This window comes from Lepidochelys olivacea (genome assembly GCF_965140295.1).
Source record: "Lepidochelys olivacea isolate rLepOli2 genome assembly, chromosome: 10".
Lineage (NCBI taxonomy): Eukaryota > Metazoa > Chordata > Testudines > Cheloniidae > Lepidochelys > Lepidochelys olivacea.
Genome location: NC_140420.1, coordinates 23946438 through 23971507, shown reverse-complemented (window position 1 = coordinate 23971507; position 25070 = coordinate 23946438). Strand labels below are relative to the sequence as shown.

The following is a 25070-nucleotide window of genomic DNA, read 5'->3' as shown; positions in this document are numbered from 1 at the left end:
TCACCATAATATTTGAACACCAGCTAGTCCACCTGATGTCTCAAAACTTTATTTTAAGTTTATAGAAATAAGTCACTTAGTGCATCAGAAGTTAAATCTAAATCTAAAGTATTTTGTGATACCTGAAAACTTGCATATGTCATTAGTGAAATTAATCTCCAAAGACGTTCACATATAGACTTTATTCAGAAACTCTTATACATTAAATACATATTTTCACTGGAACATTTACCTGAGTCTTTTTTAAATATTAGTATATATTTCAAGCCTCCTTCATTTGAGGATTAATTGTAGTGTGCATTTCCATGCTGTGTTTCATTGGATAAGATCACTTCGACATCTTTTTCTTTGATTAGTAGAGTTCCATATTTAGAGTGCAGTCACTTAAATTTAGGATTGTCTCCTCTTTAGTGATCAGTGTCTAGGAAAAGAAAAATATGTTACAGCCTACTGGGAACAAATTACTAACCATTTTTTTTACTTAGACAAGTTAACGTTAGTTTCCTTGTTTGTAATACAAGAAATTAGAGGGCAAGTGTCACAGGAAAATTAATTGCATTTGCTTTCAAATTTAAATCAATATAAACTTGACTGTGTAGCTGCATAACAGAATGAGTTGACTTGAAGGAGCTTGCTGCCTACTTGATTTATAGCAAGGAAATAAGTCAGTGTTCAGGTTTAATTTATTTGTAGGAGTTTAATTCACCAAGTAATAAAGTGCTGTGTTGCCAGAAATCCTTCTCAAATGTGCCTTTCCTCTGCTCTCCTCATCTCAATCTCTGATTCCAGACCCCACTCCTTCATGCGAGAAATTAGCCAGAGGGAGGAAAGAAAAAAGGGATGGCTAACTACTCTGCTCTGCACTCACTCAAGAAGGGTATTCTCATCCTGAGTGTTAACAAGTCTTCTGACTTGTCCAATGGTTACACATCCCAAACTCTGAGAAATGAGAAGCATATACTGTAGGAAAATTGCAGTTGTCTTTTTTTATTACACTTCTGAAATTATGCTGCCTGATCTATATAGTATGAATATCATAGAACCGAGTATTAGAAACACCCAAAGATCAGGAATCCTCCAGAGGCTTTTGTCTTAATGATTAAAATGACCCCAATCATTAACAAACAAACTCTGTATTAACTTCTCAAACAGAAGCAAGAAATTTTCATGGTAGGATATAAAGCTAGTCTTTGGCCTGTTTAGGAACAAAAATTTCAATTTTTACTTAAAACACATTTGCCTTTTTATCTTAAGGTGTTAGCTTATAACCGCAACAAAGGAACTCTGTCACTAAAAATCTGAGTTTGACATGTTTTGATCAAGCAATTCTTTACTCTTGTTCAGACAGGGTTGATGCTCTAGAATAGTGTTACTTAATAAGTGTTTTATTGCTTATCCATTTTTCTAATATCAGTCCTCAACTTACAGTCACCTAGTGGTTATGTATTTCCATATCCTTCAGGACATCCATACCCTGAATTTCTTCTTGTCTCTCCTGCGGAATGAACACATGAAAGCTAAAGATGATGTTCTACTAACCTAATTCTGCTCCAGCATTAGTATCTAGAGCAGGGGTCTCAAACACACGGCCCATGGAGTTATTTCCTGTGGCCCGCCAAGCTCCCCAAACCCCCGGAGTTATTTCCTGCAGCCCGCCAGGCTCCTTCCCCCCTCAGTGCACCGTGTCCCCACTCCTCTGCCTACTTGCAGGCACTTCCTGCCACCAAGGGAGGAGGTGAAGAAGAGGCGGGGCAGGGGCAGGAAGAGGCGGGGGCTCATGGAAAGGGTGGAGTGGGAGCGGGGCCGATGGCAGCGTGGGTGCGGGAGGTCAGTGATGCGGCCCTTGGGCCAACATACTATTCCTCATGTGGCCCTCGTGGTGATTTGAGTTTGAGATCCCTGATCTAGAACATCTACTGCAATCATTTTTGCTGACACCTCTAAAGTACTTTACAAAATCTTAATCTTAACTACTCCAAGGAGGTAATACAAGAGCACAGAATGGGTTTGTTATAAAACACATTGTCTAATTCTTTTATACGTCATACATGCAAACAAGACAATTTAGAAAAGTTACATGGTCACTTTTTCCACAACGCATTGGAAAAAATGGTGCTTATTTTCTTAAGCTACTCAATTCTGCACCTTTTGGGAAAGTAGAAATTGATTTGTTGGTCATTGCCATCCACATCCATAAAAGTGTAGTAGCAGCAGGAAGATATTTTCTTGTACCATACCCCAAACCATGAATAGAACTCAAACAAATACCAGGACAATTTTATAGGCCCTAATTACAGGCCACTTTTCAACAAACTTCTTCATTTATTGCAAAGCAGTCCTTGTCAATGGGTCCTTCTGGCTTCTCTGCTCAGGTCACACTTACTCTTTTGCAGTGCAGCAGTTAGACCATACAATTCCCAAACTGGTTTTTCAGATTAAACATTAATTTTGCATTTCAGAAAGAGGGACTACTAGTCTGAGACTTTAAAAGTGTTGACAGACTTGTGCACTGATATTATTCGTGCACAGAAAATCTGTAGGTCCACGTAGATGTATATGTGATGAACACAACTCACTATAAAGCACAACCTGGCATTCCTCAATCATGTTTATCAAAGTGTAAATCAGCATAATGCCCAATTCCTTAAAAGCTGCTGTGGAAAACACATACATGATGTGACTACTGAGAATAATAACGAACCTTAATACTTACCCTCTGAAACATCTGCTGTGACAAAAACCTTGAAGTTACTTTGCTGATGCTTTTTTTCCCTCCTAATTTACAGTGGATGTATCCATATAAGTTAGCAGCTTGAAGGGAGATTCCAGCTATGACAAGAGCCTGCAGAAGTTGGCCCAATAAAAGGTATTACCTCACCCAACTTGTCTCTGTATGAGGCTATAGACAATCAACAGCTTAGTGTGGAAAAATTGATAATGCTGATTAATGTAAGTAGTATCAAAAGGAATTTACCTTCAAATAATAAATTAAAACTTGCATTTTAGGAAGCATAAATAACCAGTAACACTCCTCCCTACCCACCGACAGAAGAGCCTTTTTTTGGGAAGTCTCACTTTACATTTCAAGGGTGGAAATCAATTTTTCCCCCAGCTCTGGTCTCACTCCTTCCAGCTTGACCCATTTTGTCAGTGCTTTGTGCCCAACTATAATACAAAAGTCTGACTCAAAAGAATAACTCTTTACACCTACATGAAATCATGTTCCCTTCATTTTAAGACATTCATAGCCAAATTCTCACTACCCGCTATTTACAAGACCTTTATTTTAATTTAACCTGGAATGCCACAAATTTTACCTACAAAGGAGGTTCTATAATAATTTGCAAATTTATGAAAGACTTAAGAGTACAGTTTAGAAGATGTGCCAACATTTGCAGAAAGCATAATTTTAGTACCACAAAACGATTTGGTAAACATTTTCTAATAGGGCAGCTTTAGCAGCTTTCAAAATCATAGAAATGTAGGACTGCTGGAGGACCTCCAGAGTTTATCAAGTCCAGCCCCCTACACTGAGACAGAACCAACTATATCTAAACCATCCCTGACAGATGCTTGTCTAACCTGTTCTTAAAAACCTTCAATGATGTGGATTCCCAACCTCTTGGAAGCCTTGTTCAGACCTTAACTATCTCTATAATCAAAGTTTTTTTCCTAATATTTAATCTAAATCTCCCTTGCTGCAGATTAAGCCCATTATTTCTTGTCCTACCTTCAGTGGACATGGAGAACAATTGATCACTGTCCTCTTTATAACAGCCCTTAACAAATCTGAAGACATAACAGGTTTCCCCCTCTGTCGTCTTCTCTCAAGACTAAACGTGCCCATTTTTTTTTTAACCATTCCTCAGGGATCAGGTTTTTCTAAACAATTTAGAAAAGTTACATGGTTACTTTTTCCAAAATGCCTGGGAAAAATGGTGCTTATTTGGTGATTAAATGGTGATAACCAAAAAACGATAAAACCTCTCCTCTGGACTCTCTCCAGTTTGTCCAAGCCTTTCCTAAAGTGTGGCGCCAAGTACTGGGCACAGTACTCTAGCTGAGGCCTGACCAGTGCCAAACAGAGTGGGGCAGTTGCCTCCTGTGTTTTATATATGACACTCCTGTTAATGCACCCCAGAATATTAATCTTTTTCTCAGCTGCATTGTACTGTCAATTCATATTCAACATGTGATCCACTGTAACACCCAGTTTCTTCTCACCAGTACTACTACCTTGCTGGTTATTCCCCATTTTGTAGCTGTGAATTTGATTTTTCCTTCCTAAGTATAGTACTTTGCACTTCATCTAATTGTCTAATGAACTTAATAAAATTAATATTATTGGTAGTACTCTCCTCCAAAGAAAGTATCAAACATTTTCTAGAAAACAGTATCTTATTTTGGAACAAGTTTAAAAGGCCTCATTTCAAGCATATGCTATACACCAGTGGTCGGCAACCTGAGGGCCGCATGCGGCCCATCAGGGTAATCTGAATGGTGAACCGCGGCCACTGGGAGCTGCCGAGGGCTGTGCCTGCAGACGGTCAATGTCAGCAAAATGTCTCACAGCCTGCAATCAGATTACCCTGATGGGCTACATGCAGGCTGCAAGTTGCCCACCACCAATGCAAGCGATTTCAATATCTTTAAAATGTTCATCTTTACACATATGAGTCCTGCTATATGACTTGTTACATTACAGCCCTAGAAAAGCCAATATGGTGGTACTGACAACAAGCAGCAACTGCTTATTTCCAGTAAGGCCTGCCAAAATATTAAATGATGCAGTGTGACAGAGTGGTCTGTTGCAAGTCATGGAGACCAGGAGGCTGGGTGGTGAAAGGATTAGAGGATGTTAGTACAAATATTATCCAAGTTCCAAGAGACATGCAAAAGTAAAACCCAACTGCAGAATGGTTTCTCCTTTTCTGTTTCTCTGGAACTAATAGTTTTTTAGTTTGGGGTATTGTATAGGTGGAGTTTTCTGAACTGAAGCTGCAGTGGTGCCTGCCAGCAGAAACATTTGACTCAGGAGAAGAGGGCTGATTGACCAGAACCTAGTGAGGGGTGGAGAGTAAGGAATTATAAAGTCTGTGCCAGGCCTAAGGGATTAACTTCAGTTTGGGAACTGAAGCCTGCTCTACAACTTCTTGAAGCTGTCACTGTAATCTTCTAACTTAAATTCTTACTTTCTATGGAATCTAACTTAAAACTGTATTTTTAATAGTCTTGTTTTTCTGCTCCTTTCCCCTTCACTGCACCTATCACGCACAGCTCATATGGAGTTACCCCATGCTTACCAGCCATTTCAACTTCAAGGAAAACAAAGTGCTAAAAAAGAACACTGTCCAAATAACTGGACAGATAATTAGTCCAAGCCAAAAGATTCGAGCTTCAACTTCAGTTGAGCCAGCTATGCTTGCAGATACCTGGAAAGAAAAACATTTAGTTTTAGTTACCAAAATATCCTAACAGTACTTAAGGATTGAGACATTCCTTTCACAGGTAATTTATATGCATTTATATGTTCCTGTTTCTGTTATGTTTTATATAATATCAGCTGTAGCTTAGCTACTGGAAATAATTTATTTCCTATTGCCTGGCTGTATGCTTCCTTAGACTGGCATTCCCTTAATTGAAATCATTGCAGCATGGGAGAACTATATATAGCTTCTAAATACAGTATTAATTTTATTTACACAGACAAAAATTGGTCATGCCCTGAACTCTACTTAGTACCATAGGTATGCTGGGTAACTAGTTGAACCACCAAGCATTTTAGACTTTTATATTCTGCATGAAACAGCCATTAAAATCCAAGTTTATCTTCAACAATATGAAAGGAAACATACTAACTGGTAAAACTCAGTTGATTTTATTTAAATGATACAGAATTATGAAGTACCCTAGAATGAATATGTCCTGCACACTACACTGTTTAACAGGCAGGATAATAATATTTTAGGAGCAAATTGTGACCCGAACTGCCTCTTAATTCTCAAAAATCAGTGTCATTTTGGCTCATATTTAACCTCACCTTGGATTTTGGAAAAAACTAGGAGCACAGATCAGTCTACTCCAATGGTCACCAACCGGTCGATCGCGATCGCCTGGTCAATACTAGAGACTCTCCCAGTCAATCGCAATCTCTGTGGGGGGTAGTGGGGCTGCCGCTAAGGCAGGCTCCCTGTCTGCCCCGGCTCCCGGAAGCAGCCAGCACTGCCTCGTGGGGGACAGGGGTCTCTGCGCGCTGCTCCTGCCTGCAAGTACTGCCCCTGCAGCTCCCATTGGCCACAGTTCCCTGTTCCTGGCCAATGGGAGCTGCGGGGGTGGTGCCTGAAGAGGGGCAGTGTGTGGAGCCACATGCCCCCCCCCGCTCCTCCCAGGGGCCACAGGCACGCGTTGGCCCCTTTTGGGAGCGGCATGGGGTTGAGGCAGGCAGGGAGCCTGCCTTAGCCTCACTGCGCTGCCGACCAGGAGCAGCCTGAGGTAAACGCTGTCCAGCAGAAGGCCACACCTCAGCTGTGAGCCTCCTCCCCAAGCCAGCACCCACTACACCCTCCTGTACCCCAACCCCTCTGTCCCAGTCCTAATTCCCCGCCTCCCAGAGCCAGCACCCCATAACCCCTCCTGCACCCAACACTCTGCCCCAGCCTGGAGCCCCCTCCTGCACTCAAACTCTCTCCCAGAGCATTTGCACCCCTCACCCCAACCCCCTGTCCCAGGCTCAGCCCGGAGCCCCTCCCACACTGTGAACTCCTTGGCCCCAGCCCAGAGCCCACACCCCCTCCCAAACCCCAACCCCCTGCCCCAGCCCGGTGCAAGTGAGTGAGGGTGGGGGACAGCAAGCAATGGAGGGAGGTGGGGGGGCTTCGGGGAAGGGATGGGGTAGATCCTGGGTTGCCCTTAAATTCAAAAAGTGATCTTGTGCGTAAAAAGGTTGGAGACCACTGGTCTACTCTAGACATACCATATGCTGAGTAAAATGTTCCATTGCAAATGAGCAATGACATAACTATCTGGAAAGCCATCTAGAATAAACTGGCATCCTATATGTTTCAAGTTTGCAACATTCTACAATTTAGAAATCATGAAATGCAAGCCAGGTCTTCCATTATTAAATTGTGTATAACAATGACAGATTTCACTTTATTTGCACAACTTACTATTAAATGTTTGATACATTTTACAGTGAAGGTGCTGCCTAGCACCACGCAGACTTCATTCTCTGTTAAATATGAAGGGAATCCTTCAAGATTACTGTTTAACTTGGTAACTGCAGAGCCATGTCTGAGCTGACTCCTGAAGAGGTAACTCAGACACTACCGCTAGTTAAAGTACTAATTTGACTTTAACATGTTCTCGTATGCACAAAGAGGATTGTTTTCAATCTACAAAAATGCTGAGTTGTCTTGAGTGAAAGTGGAAATATCCAGAATGTATGAAGAGCTAGAGTGAAGCACAAAAAGGGAGGCAATGGTTTATCTAGAGCAAGCCTTCCACTATTTGCAAAGTAAAGATTCAGTGCATAGGTGTTGTAAACAAAGAGTGTGGCTTTTTTATAGAACTTAAATCCAGTATGGTCAGAAAAGTTATAGCATCCAAGTTGGAAACACTGATGAATCTTTACCCCAGGAGCTTGCTAGGAAAATTTATAGCATGTCCTCAGCATATTCCCACTCTGGGGATACACCAGTGGGTGCAGCAGACCGGAACCTTCTCATAGCAGTCTCAGTTAGAACACTCATGCACTCCTTGGCATTCCAGAATGTTTGAAGTCGAGTCTATTGTAAAGGGGGCAGGGTGCCCTCTACCACTTCAGTTTCTTCCAACAGGGCAGTAACCTGACATGAATCTCTCTGGATCCATCACACCCAAATCATTCTCTAAAAAAAATGCAGTGCCTTAGCTTAGTATAGTGTTAAACTTAGTTTTTTATTCTTTGTTCTTAGTTGAGACTTCAATTCCAGTTTCATGGCAGATCTGAAAACTAAGAGATGTGACTTCATAAGGTGTGCTTTTGTCCAGCACTGTTCCTGGAATATGATGCCTATCGTAGAGCATTTATACTTGGCCTGCAGAGAGGGTCACTCTCCAAAACTACACAAGGGGCACCAGAAGAGGCTGCAAACCTTATTGCTTAAGCAGCTCTGACTACAAAACCTCCTGGATCATACTCATCCAACGGGTCCTGCATCTAAGGTGAAAAGGCCAGTGTCAGCTTCTGACACCTTGGAGAGTGAGAAGATGAAAAATGCTATACATAAGGTTCTGATCTCTGTCCCAGGGCAGATCACCTGATCTAAACTTTAAATGCTCAGACAGTCGATGCTGAACTCTGAAAAATCTTGATATTGGTGTACTTTGGTTCCGAGAAACACAGTGCAAGACAAGGCAACTCCTGTTAGCAGAGCCAAATCCTATTCTCTCGGATCTGGATCAAAACATCAGTTTCTAAATCAAAGACTAACGTTTCAGGTCAGGGTAAATCCCTGCCTAAGAGTCATCCCCAGTTCTGAAGATCACTTCAGATCTGAAGATTATTCCAGAGCTGGACAGTTGTTTCTACACTGTCCATCCGTACCGCAAAAACCTTTACTATGGAAGCCCAAATGCCTCTACGGTTGGAATAAGAGGAAGGCTCCTGCTAGTTATTCTCAGATCTGTCCACGAGAGAAGAGAAGGTTGGATGAGTTGTTGCAGATATCCCCAGACACTTCTTCCCCCCGCCACATCAAAACAGCTAAACACTACCGCTGACACCACTTAAGTCTGTTCTTGAATAATTGCCTCAATGAAAGCTTTCAGGTCTTTCTAGATCCTCAAAAGTTCACGTAGCAGCTAAAGCTACCCATCAGGCCTAGAAAGATAATTATGAAGAGACTTGAATTGTATCCACCAGTACCAGCATGGGATCCCAATTTAGTCTTTATGCAGCTAATGAAGCCTCCCTGTCAACCTACAGCAGCCTGTTCTCTGTTCCTTCTATATATTAAAATGGCTTTCACAGTAGCCAGATCAGCAGCTAGGCAAATGAATGAACTACGTGCTCTTTCTGGCTGATCTTCCATTCACTCTTTCTCACAAGAATAAGATGATGCTCTGTTCTAATCCTAGATTCATGCCCAAGGTGGTATCCAACTTTCACATTTGTCAAACTGAGGAAAGCATCCATTCTATCTCTTGTTGGAGATAGGTTACACACTACTTCCATAACATGCCTTAGCCATGTTCCAATTGCATTTCTGTAAGGCTGCTACTTGGAGCTCTATACATACATTTACAAAACACTGCTATCTGGCCTTGGCTTCAGTTAGCACTCTGAGTCCCACCTTCCCACTTATAAGATAGTTTGGCAAGCAGTACTCCATAAATGGAATAGTAACCTTCATTTCTTTGAGTATCCTCTTACTTACCTGTCCTTCGAGATGGACACTCCCCACCCACTTTCTCCTCTTCCTTGGAATCTTAATAGAATCTTGAGTCTGAGGAAGTGGTGAAAGGAACTGAAGTAGCAAAAGGTACCATATGCCTTTTTATAACCTTGCCCTCGTACATTCAGGAATGCAAGGGGAAGAGGTAGGAGGGATACTTGAGCACTCTAATGAGCACTGCTATGAAAAGATTCCACTGTCTGAGCTTCACCCAGGAATGTTAATATGCAGAGTCCATCTCAAAGAACTCTGGTTATAGATAGGTAACCTTCATTTCCAGCACAGTTCTTGAGCTTAAGTACAGAACTGCCATCAGTAACAGGAGTGGGCAAACAGCTATCACATGATGTTCTCTCTCCAGGAAATAGAAATTGTAAATCTACAAGCAATAAGATTATATAAATTATGTCATAAAACCAGGTCCTGTTGTTGTCACCAAGGTCCAAGTGTTGAAACTGTAGCACAACAAAAGTTTAGTGCTATGAAAAAACCCTCAAATGTGCTCTCAATTCCTTTAATATTGCTCTGTAAATTTACCCCAAGAGCTGTAAAATCTGGATAAAAATATCCTTTACACAACATTAAAATTCCAGAACTAACTACACTTAATAGTAAAAAGAAAAGGAGTACTTGTGGCACATTAGAGAATAACCAATTTATTTGAGCATAAGCTTTCGTGAGCTACAGCTCTGTAGCTCACGAAAGCTCATGTTCAAATAAATTGGTTAGTCTCTAAGGTGCCACAAGTACTCCTTTCTTTTTGCGAATACAGACTAACACGGCTGTTACTCTGAAACCTACACTTAATAGTGTATCATTGCTACTTATCAGCTGTTTATCATTATACATTGTAACATGGATAATGTTTTACTATAGTTCTTACTTTAAAAGTACCTTTTTTGCTTCAAAAACCCAGTGGCTTTTTCCATCTTCATCAATCTGGTTCCACCAACGTAAGCCAACTAAGAGTCTTCCAGTTACATTCTAGAGACAGAGTTAGTCAGTTATTTCCATAAATCAACTAGGTAATTTTTTTTTAAATTCATGAACATGACTCTGAAAGACTAGATCCTTTTTGTCAACTGTTAAAGTTTTGAGAGTTATGCCAAATGTTTTAGGGGTGTGTGGTGACAGCTCAATGAACTATTGAGCCTTATAATACGGTTCTAATATAAGCATTAATGCAATGCAATTTTATTTCAGTGGAAAAATGTTTCTCCCAAGTCAATTACAAGAGGAGTTATTCAGCTAGTTAAGTTCATCTGGGGCACACCTAGTCACATTGTGAATGTGAGGGGGAAAATCCAAAAGGATATAGAACAGACAGGAAACAGGAACATTCATTAGAAACAAGCAAGTAACAAAGATTCACAAACAAGTTAGGCACTAATTTTTACATATGAATCATTACTGTACAATTGTTTCATTATATCAACATGCATCTATAAACTAACATACCAGTCCTTGTTCCATTTCTCTCCCTTTTCCCTTCATTCTAAGACTATCTTTGAATGCAAGGTTAACATATATATTCAATTGCCCATTTTAATGCATCCAAAGGCCCTCCCCAAAATCAAAATATAATCTAAATTTAGTATAATACAGGAACAATGTTTATTCAGTAACTTTTGAAGTAAAATGGAAAGCCACATATGTAGGTAGGGACATCCACAGACTTTATAGCTCAGGTAACTTTTTCTCACTTCTAGACTTCTTTTCTTGCCCAGACCAAAAAAAAAAAAAATCCTAGACTTAACATATAGATCAAGTTTTATCTCTTTGACCAAAAATTTAAATACATTGTTTTTTTTTTTAAAGTAGTCCAAAGCTTTCTAAGACATCATGACCAGGCAGAAAAAGATTAAAAGTTTGTTTTCGCCAGTTTGTCTTCATTTTAAAATTGCTTTTCAAATAACTAGTGAGTAGTGACAGATTTTCCCGTCACTATCACTAGACTTTTCTACAAGATGGGGTCAAATTCAGAAGGCCCATCACATTAGTTGCAATATTGCTGTCTTGTGCAGTTCAAACTGTAGGATCAGGACTTCAGTGATCCTTGGTATCTATGCAGAGTCCCGCTGGTTTCTGTGGGGGTTCCATGCAGGCACAAGAGTCTACCTACACAGATTTGATTGTAAAATCAGTGCCTTAGTCCTTCTCTCTGATCCTTTGCATTTTCTCCATTATTAACTGGTTTAGAACTGCATTAAAGCTATGGGGTTATATTCTGAAGTTATTACAAATTTATGGTATCTCTTTAAACTTTCAGGGTGCCTAGACTCCAGGCTTTTAAAAAATGTATAAATGAAAAAATATGTTAATGATTTTTCCCCCTCCCACATCAACAGCTTCTCAATCTCAAAGGCCCTGGTATTATAGCTATCATCCTTTTTGGAGCTCATCAATGAATTCTGCTCTTTAAATTGAACGTAAAGATCACTAAGGCATAGAACGCTACCTTACCTGATTCCAAAGGCAAAGTATAAACAAGACTACCATAGGTGAGGTAACTTCCTTAATATTTGTACTAAAACATGTAAATGCTGCTTCCATCTAGTTAAAACAAAGCTGTTCAGCAAGTTTAATAAAGGAAGAGCAGTACACGATTATCTGACAGTTATTTTTCACTGTATTTGTCATTAAGAAAAATCAAAATCAAGAAATAAACAGACTATTTCTAAACTTCATTATTCGTTCAGAATGTTCTTACCTTAACCGACCAAAAGTCAAAGGACAGAAGGAGAAGAATAATGACAAAACAGGCAACAAAACTTTTGCTGAACCAGTCACAGAGCAAGTAGGTAACAATAGCGCTCACTCGGAAAAACAGGTGAAAAAAAGTAGCCAGGGGATGCCTAGAAAAACAATCCAGAACACTTACTAACTTAAGAGACAAAACATATTACAATATTTACCAATGTTGCAACTTAACGTTCATGAAATGCTATTGAAAAACATGTGATATCTACTTAAATGCATGTGATAGGATGTAGATCCCTTATTCAACAAACCAATCATACTTTTCCCACTAGCTAAGTTTCAGCATAAGACTAAAAGGAAGACTGTGAAGAAGTGCTGCCTATTACCTATAAACATTCCTTCTTCCCCCAATTTAGAACAAAAAAATCTAGTTTCTTTATCATTTGTTGTAGGCAGTCCCCTGGCATATTGGTGAGAACAGGGGCACACAGAATCCTGGGAGGGACTAGGGAGACTTTGGTATGGGAAAGACAGTGCACTTAGCCCCTGGCAGAAGGGGGAGAATGCGGGACCCTGGTACAGGTGGTGGGGTTAATCGGGGACTGAACTCCTGGTGGCGGGGGAGTTTGGAGGACCTGGGAAAGAGGGTTGTACACAGAGACCCAGGAATGGGGGGGAGGGAGAAGGGCACACAAAATCCCTGGTGTGATGGAGGATGGAGATACATAGCCCCTCGCATGGGGGGGAAGGTGGAAATGGGGGTGGCAGGGAAGAGTTTCAGGGGAACCCTGAAACAGAAGGGGATAGGAGTGTGGCACAGAAGGAGCTTGTGGGAGAGAATGGAGGAATGCAAGGAGCCCCTGGTGTATACAATAAGCTTGGCCTCTACAAGCTATGAAGTGTATGACCTTGAGCCCAATTTACAGTTCCAATGGTTAGTTGGACCTGTTCAGCTGATATAAGCAAAAACCCAGCCACTTAAACTAATCTTGTCCCTTTGGAAAGAAAGTGAAATTGTATCTGTCCTGTTCAGCACGAATGCTGTTTTATTGAGGAATGTTTTATCTTGCTTACTCAACAGCTTCCGTCTGCAAGGTAGCAGACTAATATTTAATTAGCACATATACTGATTTCAGTGTTAGCTTGCCAATTAATTTTGAAGGCATTTCCATTTTAGGACTTCACCTATCACCACCCTGTGCCAGAAAAACACAATTCACCTTATGAATAAGGCAGCTAATTTGTTATAGTTAATCAATAATTAGTCCAATTTCCCATTTTAATAATTAATGCTATTATGCAAGGTATAGCAAAAATACTGTATAGCAGTGGTTCTCAAAACTTTTGTACTGGTGACTCCTTTCATATAGCAAGCCTCTGAGTGTGACCCCCGCCCCTTATAAATTATATATATTATAATTTTATATATAATAACACAATTATAAATGCTGGAGGCAAAGCAGGGTTTGGGGTGGAAGCTAATAGTTCATGACTCCCCCCCATGTCATAACTTCCCAACCCCCAGCTTGAAAACCCATCTTGTATATCTTTACTGATCCTCTAAATAAAGTTATTTTTTTAAATGAATAAGAAATAGCCAACATTTAAATTTGACATGTAGCAGGAAGGGTGAGCAGTAGACCCAGTGGTGGATCTCTAACATAAAATTCACAATGTTGCCTGCATATAAAATGTTGAAATTGTCCCTATAAAGGTGCCATTAATTAGTATAGCCAAGTATTTACAAAACTTAAGCAGCAAGACACAGGAATATTAACAGATCAAAATACCTGGCTGGGTGATTTGATATTATCCAGAGGTGAAGATGAACTTATGGAATAAGTCCTATCCAAAATGATTACTTCCAGAAATGAGCTGACATGCTAGAAGTCTTGTAGATGTTAACATTTAAATGAATTAACTCTGACTAAAGTAAAAGATTGCAAAAAAGTAAGTGTAAAGCCTTAATGCAATAGTTTTCATTGAGTTCCAAATGTGATGCTTAAGTTTTAGTGAGGAGTGGGCAAGGATACATTTTTGTAGATAGTAGTATTTTCAAAAGTATATGATTAACATATGTTTATGCCAGAGAGTTACACTCAAATGGCACCATGGTGTGCCATGTTAATTTCCATATCAAATCATTTGACATTTTTTCCCCTATCAGCCCAGCAAACTTGCCATGGAATCTGAAAACTAAGCTTTTCTGGCTCATTAATCCGCACCAGTCAAAGTTCCTGCAGTCAAGACTTAGTTAAGAATTGTTTATGATGTGCTAGCCAGAATAGAATACTTCATTCCTCCAGAATCAACTGGCAATGCAGTGTTCACAGAAGAGAGAAACTCACTTTATTAAAAAAGCAAGAACGACACTGCGAACAAATCCAGGTAAACAGATGAGTTGTTATTTAATCACTCTTCTGTTTGTACCCACACTAACCTCAAACTTTCCAAAACCCATCTTCTAGTTTACAACTAAGCACATGAAATTTTAGATTAAAGCTTTTTTTTTTCCCCCTTCCTCTGAGCAGCTTCTGTGTAAAGACAGGATTACATTGGAAATTGTCAAAACTGGGAGTACTGAATTGCTATTGCAGATCTGTAACGTGTGTCAACTTCACTCCAGTAGGAATAATGAGGAATGTACGTTTCACACTTTCTGATTTTAACAGCAATTCAATATGGGGAAATGTAGGGCGTTTGACCTATACAGTCATTGCCAGGATGTCTGGGAAGACCTGTGACATTAATTAAATGGCCCAAAAAGGCAAGTGACTGTTACTCTGCTGTCGTAAGTAGCAAGGAGAGCCTCACATAAAAGGTGCATTGTGCTGATAAAGATTAGTGATGGAGCAAAACCAGGCAGACAAGTGGTGGGTAACGGCTGCCAGAATAGACCAGTTGCTGGAATGTATTAGCTGTACTAATGTTGAGGGACATTAGGGTGTTAATAGTGCTACCAGGACTTAGAGATGTTCTGATCTCAGACTTGGATAGGTGTTCACTGGAAGAAGCATCCGTTGAAGCAGCAGGGATGACCACGGCTGGAGATGGGACAGGGAGGGACAGGGCTCTGAGATGACACCAAACATTCTCTCTCAGGTGCTTTGCTGGCTGGTTCTTGCTCAAATGCTCAGGGTCTAACTGATCCTCCTATGTGGGACTGGGAAGGAATTTTCCTGCAGGTCAGACTGGCAGTGACCTCGGGGGATTTTTGCCTTCTTTTGCAGCTGCGGGTTACTTGCCAGGATTAGCTAGGTATATCTCACAATCATTCTCCTGCCACCGTAGAGACAATGATGCACTTAGGTTCCTCCAGTTCTCTGCCTGTGGCACATAGTAGTCTAGTCTTCCGTGGGCTGTAATACTTTGATCTAATTCCAGTTGTTGAGTTTTGTGTGCAGGTGCTGAGTGGTGTTAGTAGCTAGTGTTACATTAGCAGACTAGATCTGATGGTCCCTTCTGGCCTTAAACTCCATGACTCTATATTGAATATACTATTTGTACTGAAAATTCTGGGTCTGGCTTTGGACTAAGGATTTCTACACCATACTCAAAAACTGTTTATTGGAGGCTGATTAGTGTTAATCTAACAAAGGCACCCCGCAAGAAAATGAAACATAAAACTGGGTAAGGCTCTTCAGGTGGCAGTTACTTATTACAAACAAACGAAGTGTTCTTCCTCTTCCAGGGCCAAGCAAAGCAAATCTCTTCAAATGTGGATACATACAAAAAGGGACAAGTATTTAGGCTTCCCTTAGCCTTAGACAGTGCTGTGGTTTGCTTCACTTCCCCAAGCCATTCTCTGTTCCCTTTTAGAAGGGGAGTCACTGATTCTCCATAGCTCAAACAACTGTAGTCCCTTCTAGATTCCTGCAAAGGTCTCAGTAAGCAGCTTTAAGCAACTTTTAAAGAAGCAAGTTAATCGTTGCCTCACTTCCCAGGAGAATAGGTCCCATTACAATTGTTAAAATTAGGAATGTATTTTATTTTTCCACCACATACTGTCATTTGCAGGAGTTTTGGCAAGAAGGCAGTGGATGTTGAGGAGGAAATGATGCCATGAAATGCTGTCTCTCTACAGATTATGAGACATGCTCTACAGCTTTATGACTTCTTCGCAAATTAATGTGTCCTCTCTCTCTCTTTTTTTATATATTGGGTGGTTTTTTATATACAACACCTACACTTGGTTTCCTCTTTGTGGGAAGTTCAGAATGTAAAACACAAAGATAAGTGGCATATTTAGTTGAAAGGGCAGTTAGGTTTATTTTTCACCATGGAAGCCTGTGGCTAAAAAAACAGGAAGGTAGGATTACGATAAACGAAAACAAACTGTATATTTGGCGGACTGATGGCCTTCTGCTTTTTCTGAAGGTCCCACCACGGTAACCCTGTCAATCTTGTATTGCCATATCAGACAATGCTGAGCAAAAGTGTAATATTTTATTCAATGACTTCAGCATATTCTTCACTAGCTTATGACTTTGACACATTTTTCTACTTGGGAAACAGTGACTGAAGTGTGTTTACCCATCTTAGTTGATATATAAGTCATGCTGATAGCAAATACTATTGACTAAGTAGTTGGCCTGTAGCACATGGACCACCTTACAAGGATTTAGTTAGTCAAGAACTTACTCACAGAGCTAGGGCTCCAGGCTCTTCTTCTTTGTGAATGTGTGCATATGTATGTATATTATAACTTGCACCCCATTGTTTAAAATAACCTCTCAGAAGCTTAAAGAATTCCACATTATTGTATTTCAGTGTAGTCCATTTCTGTTTATGCCAAAGGATCTTTAAATTAATCTGGTACAGTAATTTACTTCCTCATTTATGCACCAGAAAAAAAAAAAAAACTCTGGGAATAGATTTGTTGACTTGTTCACTCTTCTGCTTCAGAGCTGCAATTGACAGTTTCTAGTTCCTCCTATCTAAATAAGATTTTTAACAGAATATTCCCAAGCAGAAAAGTGTTATAAAGCAGGTAAAACATTAAGCCAGAACACCTGTGTCCCTTTTGAACAAAGTGAAATGTATACCTTTCGAAATCCATTCACAGGTAAATGGCATTTATCTATACTTAATTCAATATCATTTCTGCAACGGGAAACAGCCCTTCCTAAAATCCCTCTAGACATACAAGGACAGTCAGAAGAGGCTAATGTAATTAGTAAACAAAACAGCCAATTCATATTAATATGCAGTTCAAAGAAACAGCATCATGATTTTTCTAAGGTGATTGCTAGAGTTTGGTATTAGAGGCAGAGAACTAAGTGAGATAGGATGGTTCAGGAGACATTTAAAATGTAATGACCCTTTAGCTCTAGTTCACACATTCAAAGCCAGTACCAGGCAAAAGTAACCAAAACTTACCATCTCACACTCTGATCCTGCATTTGTATGGCATACACTGGGCTCCACACGGGCACTAGTCTGCTAGTCAACTACACACTGCAGAATCGGGGACTTATAGCTGAATGATTGATTATAAATTAATTTGGCAATTTCAGTTCAATTCTCAGTGGACAATGGCCATCAAAGAAGGCCTGTCTACACTGATTTTTCTACCATTTTATTAAAATGGTAGAAAAATCAATTTAGTTACATTTGGTGCATTTCCCTAGTGTGGACATAGTTATACTGATATAAAGGCGTTTATTGAATTAGCTTTACTGAAAGATTATATACTTATGTTTTACACCTTGATACGGTTTAATTGCATCCATACTAGGCAACTGTACCAATGTAGTTAAATAGGTGTAAAAAGTGAACATAGACAACCCCTTAGTAAATAGTAAGCAGGGATACTTAATTCTCAGACTCTTGTGATGGGTATTTACTTTTTTTTTATTTAAGGCAGAGCTCAAAAGGGTTTTGGTGGTTTGTTTTTTTTTACTTTTTATTTAGAAATTCAGATCCAGTCTTCCAAGAAAAACAGGAAAGACTGCAGTCAAATGAAAAACTAAACTAAAAGTAGGTTGACACCTATCTAGGAAATGAAATCAGATTGAAAAGGGAAATATTTTCTCTTCAGAATGTTAAATTTTCTCTTGTTAAAAATCAAATTCAAATACCTTGAAGTTGAAAGCTCGTTAAGAATTAACAGAACTACCTCTTAATTTAATGGCTACCGAATGTTCTTGGTCCTCTAATGAAGAACTACAGCAAAACAAGACAGACCTCAGATTCCTTTTATTTCTAAGATGAAACAAGCAGAAAATAACCTCAAATCAAAGGCATTCTTTACAAAGAAGCAAAATTTTCCTTTGCAAGTCACTTCAAAGATGGTATCGTGAGACTAGAATGCATTGATTGGATGGCATGGGGAAACTTACATTGCTTACTGCTGTATTTGATTTATGAATAAATGACTTCATTTTCAGAAAATGATTATATAGCATCATTGCTATGTGTTGTTAGGTTTGCATTGCTCTTTGCAGACAATACATTTCCTAGCTCAAATAGCTTACAGTCTAAGGCCCCAATCCTGTGTTTTGGTCTAGGCAGGCAGACCCTTGTATCTACACAGAGCCCCACTGATGGTGATCTGCTCACATAGATCAGAGCATAAGGTTGGGACATAAATTTAAAACCTGACATGACAAATGTGGGAGTAAGTAGAAAGGCGGATAAAATCACGGAGTTGCTTTGGTTTACGCACATGATTGTTCTGTTTGTTTTGAGTAATTCTGTTTCCAAACTGAAGTTGTGTAATTCATGCACATCTCTCTGGCATCTGGAATTGGGATGTGGCCGGGGGTGAAATGTTTAAGTGAGCACAAGAGAATGTAGAGGAGAAAACCAGGAGTAAATGTGAAGAGGAGATGGAACTAGTAAGGGGAAGTAATTACCTCCATCAACACTGGGAAAAATGTGGATGCAATGGTGAGACAAGACAGATAAATTTTTTGCCTATTTGGTGTAGCTCCTATGCTATGTGCTTTTTGAACAAAAGTCCCTGCACAGTCCCTGCCTGAGGAGTTCATTCTAGGACTAGACAAACAGAAATTGGGGGAGAAGGGTATAACCTACAAGCAGTGGTCAAAAGACATGATTGAATAAGTCATGCAAAATGAGGTTTATTTATCAAATTGAAATGGAGACAATGTTAAATAGAATTAGTGTGTCTGTAAAGAGTCTAATTTGAGATTAACAGTAAAATAAAAAAAGCTACAGATGTTTAAAGGAGGAAGTGAAATCATTTCATTAAAAACAATGTCAAGGTTGAAAGGCTCAAATCTTGCTCTATTTTTATTTGCCCCTAGTCTTAGAATTGTACTGAAAACCTAACAGACTAATCAATCCCCTGCCCCTTTTCTTTAAATAAAGGAGCTCTTCTATTAAGGAACATTTTGTAAGCATTTAAAGCACTTGTGAGCAACTCACCTTGCTTTAAATGGAGTTAAATAATTTGTTCCCATGAAAATTTCATTTTAAGCTTTCAAGGAATTATTATTTTAAAACCTCTGGAATAAGTAATGATAGACTAGAAAATACAATCTAAGAGCCAATTCTTCTAGATTTTCTTTTACGGTGGCCAGTAGAAGTTGTTCCACTGATTTCAATATGCGTTGGATCTGGACTCTACTTCTTTATTTATACATATGATGTGTTTAATCTATTGTTAATCAATTTGCCACAGTTGTTTGTAAGAATATTTTGAGAAAAATACCTTCCTAAAACTTTACAACATTCAGAGTGGCCATTTACTCATCCTACAAATGCACTTTTTAAAGTTAATTATAGCAAAGTCTTGCACAATTGATCTTGTCTGTAGTGGCTAGGCTGCCACCTTTTTTTTTTTTTTTTTTTTTTTAATTGAATAAATTCAGTCCGTTCCATCAAGGTAAGAGCAGGCAAAGCTGATTTTGTGTCTGGTACATTTTCATCAGAAAAAAAAAAACGCTGCAGTGAGTAGTAAATGTGGTATAGCAAAAATATTTCAAACAGGAAAGTATCCTTTTGGGCAGTTGTGAGGTATTGTCAAAGTAATTATCTTTTGCCTATTAATGAAAATCTCAGGATTATATGAAAAGAGTTTTTCCTCAGTCTCCACTCAACTATCTGATATCTACTGCTGAGGTACTCTGCAGCTGTGCATCCAGCAGAGGAAGAACATGCTAACCATTGGACTATTCCTAGAGCTGTGGTGGTATCTGATGCCATCAAGTAAGCAAACTTGAGCTACCATGACTTGCTCATCTGAAAAAAAAAAAATTGCTAAACAGAAAAGCAAAAACAAAAACTAAAGCAAACTAACACTTTCCCTGTCCACTAGTCTGCCCTTTCAATTCTCTCCCTTAAAAACTAAAATGTGACCTGTTTAACACTCCACATTTAGTTTTTGAAAGTAGTTGCTGGACTATAAATGAAATGACCATAAGGTGGGTGCACAACTGGATGAAAGACCATATTCGAAGAGTAATCATCAATGGTTCTCTGTCAAACCAGAAGGGTATATCTAGTGGAGTCCTGCAGAGGTCAGTCCTGGATCCAGTACTACTCAATATTTTCATTAATGATTGGATAATGGAGTGGAGAGTATGCCTATACATTACAAATGAGTATGCTTATTTTAACAAATGACACCAAACTGGGAGGGGTTGTAAGCGCTTTGGAAGAGAAGATTCGCATTCAAAATGACCTTGACAAACTGGAGAATTAGTCTGAATTCAACAAAATGAATTTCAATAAAGACAACTGCAAAGACAAGTACTTCATTTAGGAAGGAAAAATCAAATGCACAGCTAGAAAATGGGGAATAACTAGTTAGGTGGTAGTCTTGCTGAAACTGATCTGAGGGTTATACTGGATCACTAATTGAATATGAATCAACAATGTGATCAACAGCTGCAAAAAAGGCTAATATTCTGGGATTTATTAACAGCAGTGTCGTATGTCAGACATGAGAGATAACTGCCCCGCTCTACTCGGCATTAGTGAGGCCTCAGTTGTGTTCCATTCTGGTCAACAATCTTGAGGAAAGATGTGAACAAACTGGACTTCAGAGGAGAGCCACAAAAATGATAAAAGGTTTAGAAAACCTGTGAGCAAAGGTTAAAAAAAATGGGTATGTTTCATCTTGAGGAGAGAAAAGACTGAGGGGGATCCTAATAACATTCCTCAAACATGTTAAGGGCTGTTCTCCATATCCGCTGAAGGTAGGACAAGAAGTAGAGGGCTTAATCTGCAGCAAGGGAGATTTAGGTTAGAGATTAGGAAAAAGTTGCTAACTATAAGAAACTCTGGCATATTCTTCCAAGGGAAGTTGTGGAATCACCATCATTGGAGGTTTTACAAACATGGTTGGTCTAGGTTTATTGCAGTGGTTCTCAACCCGTGGCCTAATCAGCACATGGCTGTGGCCCATGTGACAGCCTCAGGGCCACACAGATAGTATATATATTGTGTGGATGCGGCCCACATAACACACAGAAAGCTGCATTGCAGCTCACAATGGTAAATAGATTGAAAAGCACTGGATTGGGTCCTGCCCCATGGCAGTAGGCTGGACTTGATGACTTCTCAAGATCCCTTCCAGCCCTACATTTCTAAACTATTGCGGATAGGACAGTTAACTTGGGGGGGAGGAGAAAGAAAGAAAGAAAGAGATAGCAAAGAGGAGAGAGAAAGCCTAAGAAAGTGATTAGGTTATGTCTACACTAGCATTTTTGTCGGCATAACTTATGTCACTCAGGGATGTGGGGAAAACAGCCCTCTGAATGACATAAGTTTCACCAACACAAGCGCCAGTGTGGACAGCGCTATGTCAGCAGGCAACACTCTCCCACCAACATAGCTACCATGATTGTTGGGAGCGGTTTAATTATGCCAGCAGGAGAGCTCACGCCTGTTGGGACAGAGTGGCTACAAAGGAGATCTTACAGCGGCACAGCTGCATCGGTACAGCTGTGCCGCTGTAAGGTCTCTAGTATAGACATAGCCTTAGTACACTGGCTACTCTTGCATTCTTCTGGGACACCAATGCCCTTCAGTATTTAAAGGTACTCTATTTCACTGCCCAGAAATGCCTGATACACCATCAGTGAACCAGAAATGCACAGGCTACTATGGATTATTATTTGTATAAGCACCATTTTGAGTTCAAACTAGATGAAGCAGAGATAAAGGGGAAGTTAAATCAAGGAGGAGGCTTGCGTACCATTCTGATAATCTGAATCACAACAAACTGAAGTTTGACTAGATCTTGATGTTTTCCATCCTCTTTCCTTTACACAAAAATAAGCTTCCATGGGAATGGCTTAAGAAATCATATTTCTGTAATTTAAAACAGAATTTTTTGAAAATGAGATGGATTTTTATCGCCATATTGAGAAGAGAGGCTGATCCCTGAGGAAATAATACTAAAGAAAGTAGATGAATTAGGACACGTTGATCACTTTGCATCTTTCCCTAATTTCATTCTCCCATTTATGCCAATAAGCAATACCAATACCTGCTGTGTTTGTGGAAAAGAGAGGGGAAGGTAATACAAATCAAAGCACAAGGTTATCATTTCATCAGTACTGTGTATACCTCTATTCCTGTTGGCATAATAAAAACCTTGGCATTGCTCTAGGAGACTGTGGAACAGCAGAAAAGTGAGTTTGTGTGTGTGTGTGGGGGGGTGAGAAAACCTGGATTTGTGCTGGAAATGGCCCAACTTGATTATCATACACATTGTAAGGAGAGCGGTCACTTTAGATAAGCTATTACCAGCAGGAGAGTGGGGTGGGAGGAGGTATTTTTTCATGCTTTGTGTGTATATAATAAGATCTTCTACACTTCCCACAGTATGCATCTGATGAAGTGAGCTGTAGCTCACAAAAGCTTATGCTCAAATAAATTGGTTAGTCTCTAAGGTGCCACAAGTACTCCTTTTCTTTTTGCGAATACAGACTAACACGGCTGTTACTCTGAAATCCATATATTGTGACATCTAAATGAAGAATGGATACTGTGGGAAAACAAACCTACTCTGCTCCAAAAGGATGGATCAGATAGTACTGGAAAAGAACTATTGACCTAACAGCTAAACTTACAAGAACAGGTCAAATTACATGACAAAGGAAAGTCTGGTCATCTGGTATGACAAGCTGTTCTCCCCACTAGGTGACAATTGTACTGCAAATGGCATTTTACAACTAGATGAAGAGAAGGTGCCAGTAAATGATGTCTGCCTTCCCTCTGGGCTGGAACAGTGTCCTGAATAGGAACTTTTTGTTTTCAACAAGATCATTTCATACAAAAAAAATGTATGGAAAAAGAGAATGTTCATTTGAGCTGGATTTTTAAAGGCTAACACACTGTTCAAAGCAAAGAAAGGATGCATATTTTCTGCGTGATACATACAATTTTGAAGAGGCTTAAGAACGGGCAAAGCGATGCTTGAATCCTGACTCAAGGCATGAACAATTCCTGGGGCAGTTTGGTGAGGAGGAAAGGCAGACAGCTAGTTTTCATGCACATTGAGGAGTATCTTCCTGTTCTGCTTGTCTATCAACATAACCAGTGGCTTTCCCCACAGATTCCTCCTTTAAGATATGGCATTTAAGGGAATAATCATGTAATTTACACTAAATTTCTAAAGTACTTACCTGATTTTTGCTTTCCTTAATGCCAATTCCTCTTCATTCCCAAAGTCAAGAGACACATCCTCAGTGTCATCCACTAACGGCTGGAGAGAGAAACCCCCCAACATCCAGACATCAATGGAGAAGGAGACAAGTCCTCACTGACACTCCAACTCCCCCCAGCCTACCACCCCCTTCCCTCTGCCCCCGCAACACCCCGATTCCCCCCAGCCTACCACCCCCTTCCCTCTGCCCCCGCAACACCCCAATTCCCCCCAGCCTACCACCCCCTTCCCTCTGCCCCTGCAACACCCCGATTCCCCCCAGCCTACCACCCCCTTCCCTCTGCCCCCCAACACCCGATTCCCCCCAGCCTACCACCCCCTTCCCTCTGCCCCCCAACACCCCAATTCCCCCGCCTATCACCCCCTTCCCTCTGCCCAGCAACACCCCAATTCCCCACAGCCTACCACCCCCTTCCCTCTGCCCCCCAACACCCCGATTCCCCCAGCCTACCACCCCCTTCCCTCTGCCCCCCAACACCCCAATTCCCCCGCCTATCACCCCCTTCCCTCTGCCCCTGCAACACCCCGATTCCCCCCAGCCTACCACAAACCCCGATTCCCCCCAGCCTACCACCCCCTTCCCTCTGCCCCCATCACCCGATTCCCCCCAGCCTACCACCCCCTTCCCTCTGCCCCCCAACACCCCAATTCCCCCGCCTATCACCCCCTTCTCTCTGCCCAGCAACACCCCAATTCCCCACAGCCTACCACCCCCTTCCCTCTGCCCCCCAACACCCCAATTCCCCCGCCTATCACCCCCTTCCCTCTACCCCTGCAACACCCCGATTCCCCCCAGCCTACCACAAACCCCGATTCCCCCCAGCCTACCACCCCCTTCCCTCTGCCCCCCAACACCCCAATTCCCCCACCTATCACCCCCTTCCCTCTGCCCAGCAACACCCCAATTCCCCCCAGCCTACCCCCCTTCCTTCTGCCCCCGCAACACCCCGATTCCCCCCAGCCTACCCCCCCTTCCCTCTGCCCCCAACACCTCCCCCCACCCTACCACCACTTCCCATTCACCTACTGACACCGCACCTCCACCCAGGCCCCGCTCGCCTCCCGTTTGCTGAGGCGCCAGGATTGGGCGCCAGGGCCCACCTGCTTCATCCTGCCGTCCGGGCCGAGTAGAGCCGGGTGCTCCGCGGTCCCCACGGACCTACCGGGCGGGGCGGCAGCGGGCTCGGCCTCGCTGGCCAGGCGCGCCCGGTTGCTAAGGCGCGGGGAGAAGCGGCCGGGTGTCACAGTGAAAAGAGTCCGGCCCGAGGCGCGGGGAGAGGACCAGGCTA

General features: G+C 41.0%; 1 protein-coding gene across 2 annotated transcripts; it reads right to left on the bottom strand.

Moving 5' to 3' along the window:
* Positions 1–163: 163 nt before the first annotated feature.
* On the bottom strand, positions 164–25070 carry TVP23A (trans-golgi network vesicle protein 23 homolog A). Of its 2 annotated transcripts, none has more exons than XM_084641303.1 (8): positions 24883–25070; positions 23741–23820; positions 12148–12292; positions 10332–10421; positions 5304–5432; positions 2714–2842; positions 1427–1495; positions 164–421 (listed from the first exon to the last, which is right to left on the bottom strand). In XM_084641303.1, exons 1-7 carry the CDS (start codon positions 24889–24891, stop codon positions 1433–1435), a joined length of 645 nt encoding a protein of 214 aa, XP_084497429.1. In that variant the 5' UTR covers positions 24892–25070; the 3' UTR covers positions 164–421; positions 1427–1432. The 2 variants fall into 2 exon arrangements, with proteins under 2 accessions (XP_084497429.1, XP_084497428.1); XM_084641302.1 differs by having other exon boundaries at positions 24820–25041.

Excerpts from the sequence above, each read along its gene's own strand:
- TVP23A (XM_084641302.1), bottom strand. The coding sequence starts at position 24,891 with ATGAAGCAGGTGGGCCCTGGCGCCCAATCCTGGCGCCTCAGCAAACGG. Across the intron at positions 23,821-24,819 it reads CGAGCGGGGCCTGGGTGGAG|CCGTTAGTGGATGACACTGA; the intron begins GTGCGGTGTCAG and ends TTCTCTCTCCAG. Across the intron at positions 10,422-12,147 it reads TTGACTTTTGGTCGGTTAAG|AATGTAACTGGAAGACTCTT; the intron begins GTAAGAACATTC and ends CTCTGTCTCTAG.